General features: G+C 39.0%; 1 protein-coding gene across 2 annotated transcripts; it reads right to left on the bottom strand.

Moving 5' to 3' along the window:
- LOC112196487 lies at positions 1-2,502 on the bottom strand. 2 transcript variants are annotated; one of them, XR_005810276.1, is made up of 5 exons: positions 2,380-2,502; positions 2,199-2,267; positions 1,704-2,073; positions 700-922; positions 1-219 (listed from the first exon to the last, which is right to left on the bottom strand). XR_005810276.1 is itself a non-coding variant. In XM_024336846.2 (4 exons), the coding sequence occupies exons 1-3, from the start codon at positions 2,435-2,437 to the stop codon at positions 1,709-1,711; spliced, it is 492 nt and encodes a 163-aa protein (XP_024192614.1). In that variant the 5' UTR covers positions 2,438-2,502; the 3' UTR covers positions 1-219; positions 1,704-1,708. The 2 variants fall into 2 exon arrangements, 1 of the variants encoding a protein (XP_024192614.1); XM_024336846.2 differs by lacking the exon at positions 700-922.
- Positions 2,503-11,179: the final 8,677 nt, after the last annotated feature.

The raw sequence follows: 11,179 nt of genomic DNA, 5'->3' as shown, positions 1-11,179 counted from the left end.
GAACTGAAAGAAGACCAAATCTGCATAATTTTATAATCCATTACAGTTCACAATCTGACACTTCATTGAAAATGTGCACACAACAGTCACAACTAAATGAATTGAACAAAGTTCAAACATCTATCACATTACTAGCTGCCCCAAGCTTTCCCTTGCCTTTTGCTCTTGGATTTGGAGCTGGACATACATTGGTTTTGCTAGATGCAGTGCTTTCATGCTCTAAAAAAAAAAAGAGTTAGTAAATGCCAATGCATGTAATCAGTAATAATCAACTCCAAAACAGAAGTTTGGATTTTTATTTCAAAACAACACACACATGCTAGAATATTCACTTGTGGACATTAGACTTACAACTGAAATTATAGCTAGAATATTCTGTACAGAAGCAATTGAACGAACACCAGAAGCAACAATATATCTACAGCCTTAATTCAAAATCAAACCCAATTTCTGAATCGAATTCAATTACTCAAAGAACATATCTTTCAGTCTTTCACAATCCAAGGCCAGAAGTAACGATTTCCCCCAAAACAAACGCCATTTTCAACTTTCATTTAGGACCCAAGAAAACCCAAAACCCTCACTTATCAGTTATCACAGCCCAAAACCCAGTTTCCAATTTCGATTCTTTACAAAAACCCAGCTCGATTTCACAAAAAAGCAGACGAATAATAATCAAAGAAGCTGAAAGAGTGGTACCTGATCAGAGAGCAGAGCAGTCTTGCTTCAGATCCGATCGGAACAACAAAGCAAAAGGACGAATTGATGAATGATGAATTGGGGATCTAGGGTTCTAAGCTTGGAACAGTGAGTGTCTGAGTGATACTGTGAGAGACTGAGAGTGTGAGTATAGATCGCGTGAAGGAATGAAGGGATCAGAATTGAGATCGGCCTATCCGGTGTGCTCGAGTTCATGTTAGGACTATAGACTCGAAAATCAACCAATCAAATGCCATATAAATAGAAAAGTAAGAAAAATAGAATAAAATTGAAACGGGACGGGTCGGGACGGGACCAAATAGTTAATTTTCAGGATTTCAAACCGTCCCGTCCAGCCAGTTTTCGGTACGGGACCGGTTCGGGTTCGGGTTTTCGGTTTCAAGTGCCCACCCTACTAGAAATGTAAGTATGATTAAAAGTAAAATAACATGACTTGACATATCACATATGTTACCAACAAACATCAAGTTAAAATCTCACGGCTTAAACAAATCAAATATCTCAAACCACCAAAACAACTGAAAGGCACAAGAGGCTTAACTATAAAGGTTACAGAGACAGGGCATCATCAGAGCACTCAGTCCAAAATCAGGACAGAAGGAAGAAATTCCTCCCATCAAACTCCTCACTAGCATTGTAGCCTAAGAGGGTAAATTATTGATTCCAATTCCCCACTTAGAAAATTTCAGTTTCTACCCCATCCTACCTGAGGATTTCAGTTTCTACCCCATCCGACCTATATTTGTAAAGTAGATGGAGGAAAGGAAGTTACTTCTGGGAAGAAACAACACAGATATATGACGAGTCTGAAATCCTCAGGTTACCTCTAAGCTAAATGGGCAAAATATCCAGAGCTACTACATAATGAGCCGCACTTGACAACATTGACAACATCAGATACTACACATGAGTATAGCAGACATGAACTGCTTTAGCCAAATAAATCAGAAAACCAAATATTGACAAGCTGATAAAAATCTCACCAGTATCATGTAACAAGTGTAGTCCAAGCTTCAGAAACATCATGTATGGCCTCAGTGCCTGGTGGTTGGGCTCCACAAATCCTAGCACCAAGACGAGCCATAGCAAGGAGGAACTTAAGCAAATGAATAAGGAAAAAATAGGCGTGCCAAGCCCAAACCAGCCACCTAACAAGTCCCTTCCCAATCTCCGCCAAGCTGCAGCGCCGCACAAATCTTACAAACTTCCTACCATTCCTCTTCATTCTCTTTGTGTATGATAAAACCAGCCCAAAGGATAAAACCACAACTACACCTCCACGAATCTCAATCAAAATCAACTCACCAACAATGACGGTGTCAAAAAATGAAGCAGCAATCACCACGGTCATCACTGCAACATCATAATAATACTAAATTAAACATGAATGAAATCCAGTAGCAAATTCATATATCCATCACAAACAAACACAATCAGTAAACAGAAAGTTGAAGAGTAAATAAAAACTGAGTAATTACCGAAATTGATGCAAGCTGTGCTATTAAATCCCAAGCATCTCTGCACTTCCTCCATATATGCAGTCATACCTGCAAATTCCACCACGCAAATTCAAGCACCAGAAAAAGCACAAATCGGAGGGAATTCGAACGCCCAAATTCAAGGACCATAAAAGCAAGCACAAACTCAACTACTACTTACCTTTGAAAACCCTTAGCGCAAGAGCTACGACGGACGCAGACGCCGACGCCGACGCCATTAGCGCTTTGAGTTTCGCCGGTGTCGGTTCTGATCAGAAATGAATTGAAACGCAGAGAGAAGAGCTATTTATATACCGTGTGAAGAAAGACGACGCCGTATCGACTACTTGTTTTGTTAAAAGAAAAGAAAAGAAAAGAAAAGAAAAATATATTCTTTTTGCCAATGAGAAAATTGCTTTCTGATGATGTAATTTCTAAAATAAATTTAATCTATTTTTTTATTGAACAAATACTTTTTTTTTCTTTTTTTTTTTTTGAAAAAGGAGGTCAATCTTCATTAATAATAAAACACCCCTGCCATTTTGACAGTTGGCAAGTCTCTGATTTCTCCACCCTCTGTGATGCGTCTCCACTCTTCCCTGAGCTTGGTCTCAGTTTTAGATATGTCTATGTCTCTTTCTCTTTCTATCTTTCCTTGTTCTAGCCCAATTGTTCATCAAATTTCCAGATCTATTATCAAATCTCACATTCTCCTCAATCTCAAACACCTCACCCTCTCATCTTCATCCAAATTTTCTCTTTTTCCACAACCTAATCTTCACATTCAACCCTTGGTGTCTCGACAGAGACCTGTTCACTTAACTTCACACCTGAAGATTGACTAGTGGTGTTGTGATGCATGGTGGTCTCCACCTCCACCACTACTACCTTTACTAAGTTCTTTGTTTTGTTCTTGTTGTTCTTCTTGTGCTTGCAATTTCGGTGTGGAGAATGATGGTGGAGAGTTTACTTGGCCTCTGGATGTCAAGATTCTGTCAGGGTTCATTAGGTCGCAGTATTACCATTGCAGCTAGCCTCTGCGTTGTAGTGAAGAGTTTGGTATTAGGTCTAGTTCTTTTTGGCATTTTGGGCTTTTGGGCTTCGGTTTTAGTTTTAGGTATGAGTTGTCTATTGAGTTTTTGGGCCTAGGACTCCTATTTTCTCTGTATTACTTTTGTAATATGTGCTTCATCTAATGAAAGTTTTATTTCACCAAAAAAAAAATCTCTATTAATAATTAGGGGGATTACATATGACTTTGATCAGCTGCAGCCTGCAGTGGAGTTGAAAAGAAAAATAGTCCTGAGTTATTGAGTTAGCAAAGGCAGCTATCAAATGTGCGACTGTGTTTGCTCCTCTTCTAATACGATTGACTTTTAAGCTAGCATGAAAATTGAGAGTATCACCCAAATCTTCATAGAGACATCCAAGCAAAGACCAGTTGCTCCCATTGTGCCTACATAGCTGCTGTTGCACCAGCTGAGAATCTATTTCAACTATAGCTGGGATCAAATTTTGATCCAAAGCAAAAGCAAAGGCAAATTCACAAGCCAAAGCTTCAGCTTGTTCCGCCGAGTATAAACCAGAAAGATGCTTGCCCCTATTGCAATCATAGTACCAGTGTTATCTCTTACCACAAAGCCACAACCACCCTTCCTTGTGACATGTTTAAAGCTACCATCCACATTAATCTAATACAACCCAACATCAGGAACTTTCCAGCGAACAACCCGAACTCTGGCAATCCTTCGCACACTTGGTTTGTTGTAAAAACAAAAGTCTTACAGTCATGTAGTATTCATCAGAAGTACATCCCAAGGCTGGCAACTTTTGTCATTCCACACCTGTTGTTTCATTCTTTCCAAGTGCCCCAGAGCAAGTAAAGTAGTTCTCCCAACTGTTTCAAAGACAAATTTTGAACAACCATTCTCATCCAACCAAGTAAATCACAACTCAGTGCCTCCAGGCTAAAGCAAGTTTGAACCAACACACCATTTTTTTGCAACATTTGCTTTGTAAATGGACAATCACAAAATAGATGCAATGTAGACTCCACTGCACTCGTACAAAGCACACATACTTGAGTCTCCAAAGGTACTGTCTAAGACACCATTCTCTCTCTTGAAGGTAATATATTATGGCACACTCGCCATATATGAATCTTAGCTGAACTTGGTATGACTACCTTCCAAAGCTTTTTCCAAAAATCATCATTAAGAGAAAGCTCAAAAGGACTTCGTTCATTGGAATGAGAAAACGAAAAGCAATAAGCATATTTGACAGAAAACATACAATTCCTCTCCAACCTCCAGACCAATCTGTCTTCCACATTTCTTGAGCTCAAAGGAATACTTAAGACCGTTTCAGCCTCACTAGCAATAAAAATCTTATTAATCAAAGCATTATTCCATACTCTAACATCTAAGAAAAGATCAGATACACGAGTAGCCTCCACCAAAGCCGTACTATTCATAGTTGACCTCCCATTGTGTAAATTGGGAATCTAGCAATCATAATATATTGACATTGTAGCCATTCCCAATCTGCCAATACGTGCTCTGTTGAAGAAGATCCCAGTAGAGAAGGTACTTCTCCAAGAGTATGATGGAGTTAGATGTGAGGCTATCGTCCAAAAAGAATCAGTAGGGAAATATCTTGCCTTGGAAATACGAACAATAAGAGCACTAGGCCTTCTTAACCAGCATAGCGGAATTAAAATTGGACAAGCTTCGAAACCCAAGCCCTTCTTCTTCTTTTGGATTATATAACGCATTCCAAGTCTTCCAATGAAATTTTTTTTTATCATTTGTAGTACCCCACCAAAATCGGGCACACATCTGCTCAAGGTCCTCACAAAAAAAAATTGTCAACTGAAAAACACTTATAGCATATGTAGGCAAGGCTTGCGCTACAACACGAATCAAGATGTCTTTACCTACACCGCTTAACAACTTCCCTTGCTAGCACAAAAGTTTCTTGGCCAACTTCTCTTTAATGTATTGAAATGCGGATGTTTTCTTCCTTCCTATGTAAGTGGGGAGCCCTAGGTACCTTTCATGGGAATCCACCACCTTCATTCCCATCAGACTCGAAACCTAATCTTGCATAACACCTGAGACATTTTTAATGAACACAATCAAGCTCTTCTCAAAATTAACAAGTTGACCATAGGCTCGTCCATACGTTTCAATGACACCCTTTACCTGATAGCAATCCTCCAACGTAGCTTGGGCATATAACATACTGTCATCTACAAATAATAGATGGTTCACAGCAGGAGCATCAGTACATACCTCAATTCCTTGGAGAAGACCCAACTGATGTTTCTGTCTGAGAAGTGTCCAGAATCCTTCATCTCAAAGTAAAAACTAATAAGGGGATAAAGGATCCCCCTGTCTTAATCCTTTACTTGGTATCACATAACTCCGAGGTTGACCACGGACTAGAAAAGAGTAACGAACAAAACTAATACACTGCATTACCATCTCAATCCAAGAATGTGCAAAACCAAACCGGTCTAATACCTTCTTAAGAAAAGTCTATTCCATCTTATTAAGAAAAGTCTATTCCATCTTATCATAAGCCTTGCTTAAGTCAAGTTCCAATGCCATATAGGAATCACTTCCCTCTCTCTTGTTATGAACAAAATGAGCAATCTCATTGTCTACCAGAATGTTATTCGCAATCGATCTTCCTGGTACAAATGCACTCTAGAAAGGAGAAATCACCAAAGGAAGAATCCCCTTCAACCTGTTCGCAATCACTTTCGAACATATCTTGTATATAACATTACAAAGAGCTATTTGTCTCAAATCTAACATATCTTCTGGGTTACTTACCTTGGGAATCAAACAAATTTGTGTGAAGTTAATCTAACGGAGAAGTTGACCAGACTGCAAGAAGCCATGAACTGCCTATGTAACCTCTGTTCCGATGGTGTCATAATAATGTTGGAAAAAAAGAGGTGGGATTCCATCTGGGCCATGGAGACTTGGTTGGATACATTTGGAAAAGTGCATCCCTTACCTCTTCATAAGTATATGTTGTAGAGAGCTTCTGATTCATCTCTTATGTGACACAAGGCTGTATAGTCTCAAGAGTGGTCTCAACAGGCTCCAAATCAATATTAGAAGCCTGAAACATCTTGGTGAAGTAATCTGTGACAAACTTCTCTATTCCATCATCATCGTCACACCACTAACCTTGTTCATCATACAACCCATGAATCACGTTTTTTCCCTCTTTCTATTTAAAGCTTTTCGATGAAAAAAGCCAGTATTCCTGTCGCCTTCCTTCAACCAAGCAACCTTTGATCTTTGTCTCCAGAATGATTCCTCCTATGATAGGAATGTTTGTAAATGTTCCATTAAGTATTTCTTTTTGTTTTGAACAGCTAGTGAATTCGGTACCCTAAGCAATACCTTAAGTCTCTCCCGAATCCCTAACATTTGTTGTTGATTTGAAAGTCTGCGTCTGCCATACATCGAGATTCATGCGAGTATGTTCAATCTTCTTGGCAACACAGAACATAGGACCACCAACCACATATGTAGCCCAAGCATTCTTGACTACTGCATCGCACTCCCAATACTGGAGCCAAAACACTTCAAATTTGAAGCGCCTATGTCCAGGGCGATAAGGGAATGGGACTAGACTTACTTGCAAAAGAATGGGTACATGATCAGAATCGTTGGGAGGTAAATGACGAACCCTAGCATAGACAAATATGTCACACCAACAGGGTATAAAAACTGCCCTATCCAGCCTTAATCTTGTATCTGAATTCCACCAAGTAGACATCACACCCTGAAACCTAAATCAAGGAGATCACTATAGCCCAGAGCTTCTCTAAATCCACGCATCTGCCTCCCTGCTCTCAAGGGGCCATCAATCTTTTCACTGTTATTGAGGATTTCATTGAAATCCCCTAGGGCAGTGCGTCCAAATCAAGCAACTCCCTTAGAAGCTGCCAAGAACGATCTCTATTTGCCATACAAGAATAGCCATAAAACCCCGTTAATCTCCAACGCGGATCTCCAGGCCCTCCTCTAATTTCCAGATCAATATGGCAAGCAGAAGTAGTACGAACTTGCACACTATAATCATCATTCCAAAATATCGCCAAACCTCCTAACTGCCCTACACTCAACACCTCTTTCGAGTGAGGAAACCCTAGGGCATGATGAAGATCACGAAACCTAGATTGGGTGCTAATCTTTGTTTCACAAAGGAAGACAATCTGAGGATGGTTCTGAGCAATCAGATCTTTCAATGCTCTCGTTGTCATGTCATTGCAGATTCCCCGGCGATTCTAACTATGTCCATCATAAAGGCATATCGAACTTGCTTTCTAGAACCCTAGAAAGTAAACCCTAGCAGAGCACTAGGTCAGAATAATGCGGCAATCACAATCTAAAAAGGTAGAAAATTTTATTGAACAAATACTTTAAAACTAGCTAAAATAGAGAAAATTGACACAAATGTATTTTTAAAAATAGCTAACATTGTTAAAAATGCTCTAATGGGCTGAAGTCGAGAAACAAGAAAATAAATAATTATCTTTTTTTTTTTAATTCATCTCCATCTCATAGTATGAAGCAATACCTACCAAAGTTATTAATGGGTCTACTCATATCATAACGCCATATCAACTGGCATGAATCTGTCTTCCTATGTTTGAAAGGACATTAAAGAACCACACATTCTCCTTAAGGTTGGAAAAATGGTCAACACCACCATGGAGACTCAAAATCTGACAAAGTGTCAACATGATGGTAGAGGAACTTCCGCATAACCGATCCGACTACTAATCACCCAATCAAGTTCTTCTAGCACCAAATCGCCAAGTTCTCCTAAGGTATTATGGCCTCCAAAATCTCAACATCTACTACCTGATCATTCTGCTGGAAACCTCTCGATTTGGTTCTTGCTCATTTGACTCTCAATTTGAAGCTGTCAAAAGTGTATCTAGATGTCACTCAATTATTTCTTGCCCAGAAGTTTTTGATTCCTGCACATAAGATTGCACACTTAGAGTAAAAGAAGTAATTACATCTTCAAGAGAGTCACATGAATGTGTTTGTGACTGAAGATCATGGTATGGATATGGGGAAGCTTCAAATGCATTGAAGGATCCTTGATGCATGTCTAGATTGTCATTCCACTCAAAGTAGGGAGGATTATCCAATGTCAGATTGTACACATGTGCATAATAATTACTCTAAAACCCTTGTTTGTTTGAAATCTTCCAAACATGCAATTTTGATTGAAATATATTTGATATCTCATGCTTGGACATATTTCTGTTGAATGACTAGCTATGGAGCATATGGAACACATCTCGTAGAATTTTTTATTATTTTTTTTTATGCAATGAGTGATAGCAAAGGAGTAACCTCTCTAACACTCCGATTTTTGAAGCCAAAAAAATGCGAAAGACAATGGAAGGGGACCTAACCAAAACCTCCAGAATAAACTAGCAAAACAAACAAGTCAACGAAATCTAAACTGTGAAAGACCCAAAACATCACTCTCATAAAACAACAAGAGAAATGGAGGAGGCATATCCCACTATGCTTGCTCCGAAAAAGATGTTCCATGATTAGCTAGAGCATCTGCTACCTTATTCCCTTCTCTAAATATGTGTGAAGATTTGAAATTCATTTGTGAGATCCTATATAAGCAATTTAACCAACATACTTGAAGTTGCCAAGGCACAAGAAAAGGAGAGCGATTATAATCTAATACAGTAGATGAATCTACTTCTGCTGCAATAGAACTAGGAATATCCAGGTTAGAAGCAAAAGCACCAATAAATACATCTCGTAGAATTGATGCCACATTGAATAACAAAAAAAATTAATAATAATAACACTCATTAAGAGCACGTCTTTCAATACTATGTTGAAGTTGACTGATCTACATAGGCAGATTTGTCGATTTTGCCTTTAAATCTCCCTTTTGTTTCTTTTCTTCTTTGCTTCAAGATATATGCAAAACATATAAAACAAGGTAAATAACTTGAAAATAAAGAGAACTTTAATATTAAAAAAATTACTTTACATAATTTTAATAAACAAAAAGTAAAGCAACCCAACCAAACAAACGAGTCATTTATAAATAATTTCATTTTAAGCTCTCATTGCCTCGTTCAGGTCAAAATCTCCACTTAAATCACCTTGATAATATCAATTTAGGGAGGCGTACTTCAACTCCAACCTAACGGATACCCATGCCTAAATTCAAAAAAAAAAAAAAAATTCACCTTGAAGTTTATATATGTATAACTAAATACTTCTTTTAGGTTAAAACTAGTCCCTCTCTTTTATTAGTTTTTTATTTTGTTTCTGGTCAAGTCACACCTCATTAAGTCCTTGTAAGACCGGGTAAACCTATTTCAGTTTGAAATAGGAATTCGGGTCCTTTTAGGAATAGGAATAGGAATAGACTATAAAAGGACCCTTCCCGATTCTCAAACTTAAAGAAAAACAAAGTTGAGTATTTTGATTACCTCTGAATCGATCGAGAGAGAGATGGCTAATACTACATTGGCAGAGGCGGTTAGTTTCTCGTTTCTCATCTTGTTCGTCATCTCGGGCTTTATAGTGAATCTAGTTCAAGCGATTTGTTTCGTTCTGATTCGGCCTCTATCCAAGAATATACACAGACGGATCAACCAAGTGGTGACAAAATTGTTATGGCTGGAGGTGGTGTGGCTAGTCGATTGGTGGGCAGGTGTTAAGATCCAAGTACACACAGACGACCCAGAAGCGATGACCCGCTTCATGGGTAAAGAAAATGCTATTGTCATATCCAATTACATAACCCACATCGATCATACTCTTATGTCTGTTCTCGCTCACCGCTGTGGTTCCGTCGGCAAGGTGGTGAGCAGTAAATTGGTGAAATTCGTTCCTACCATTGGTTGGTGGATGTGGTTTTCTGATAATATATTCCTGGAGAGAATCAATGGTTTGGGTCCAGACCAAGATACATCGGCTCTTTGTGGCCTCAAGGACTTCCCTCTCCCCATTTGGTTGAATCTTTTTCCACGAGGAATAGGTAAGGAAAAGATGTCAACTGAGGTTTTTGTCTCTACCGTGAAACGCATGCGGCCTTTTACTCCAGCCGTATATGATGTAACAATAGCTTGTAATTCGGATCAACCACCCTCATTGGCAAGACAACTCCTGAGGAAACGACCATCTTATGTTGTGCATATGCACATTAAGCGGCACGACATAATCGATTTACCTAATGAAGATGATGCTGTTGGGCAATGGTGTGAGGATGTGTTTCTGGCCAAGCATGCCTTATTGGAACAACACAGAGCAGACCAAACTTTCGGCGACCACCAAACACAGCTAGAAAGCTGCTCTAAACCCCCGCCACTCGACTCCATTTGGGTTGTCACCTCCTGGGCACTCCTATTTACATTCTGTGCTCTCAAGTTCACCCTCTGGTCTTTGCTAGTGCTACTTATTTCATCCTCTGGCTTGTTTTGGTTTCTCAAGTTCCCCTTCCTGTCTTTACTACTACTTGAGGCATCCTCGCGCTTGTTTTTGCTTTGCAACTTCCCCCTCTTGTCTTCAGCAGCGACGCTTATTACATCCTCAGGCTGCTTGTACTTACTCTTGCATCTCAACTTCCCCATTTGGTCATTACGAGGATGGCTAATTTGTTTCTTAGGCTTGATTTGAATTCATTCCATCTGTAGTTTTCTTTTGTAACAATTCATTGTTCTTCTAGTTCCTTATAAATGTAGTGTACTTACTGTCCAAGCATTGGAATCATTGGTTATATACTCTCTTTCTTGTCCATTAGAATCTCCCACTTGACAACCTAAGTTTAAGAATCAAAACTGACAAGTTTGATTGTTAGATTTGTGTGTGATTGTCCATCTGTCAGAATGGAATTGTGACCCAAATGTGTTTCCAAAGCCAGCGGATTCAGGTGACATAACATCAGAAATAGCTTATCGA

Source organism: Rosa chinensis, chromosome 4, assembly GCF_002994745.2.
Source record: "Rosa chinensis cultivar Old Blush chromosome 4, RchiOBHm-V2, whole genome shotgun sequence".
In the NCBI taxonomy this organism is placed as follows: domain Eukaryota; kingdom Viridiplantae; phylum Streptophyta; class Magnoliopsida; order Rosales; family Rosaceae; genus Rosa; species Rosa chinensis.
This window is presented reverse-complemented; position numbering and strand designations above follow the sequence as displayed.

Excerpts from the sequence above, each read along its gene's own strand:
- LOC112196487 (XM_024336846.2), bottom strand. The coding sequence starts at position 2,437 with ATGGCGTCGGCGTCGGCGTCTGCGTCCGTCGTAGCTCTTGCGCTAAGG. Across the intron at positions 2,268-2,379 it reads TGCGCTAAGGGTTTTCAAAG|GTATGACTGCATATATGGAG; the intron begins GTAAGTAGTAGT and ends TGGAATTTGCAG. Across the intron at positions 2,074-2,198 it reads CACAGCTTGCATCAATTTCG|TGATGACCGTGGTGATTGCT; the intron begins GTAATTACTCAG and ends ATGATGTTGCAG.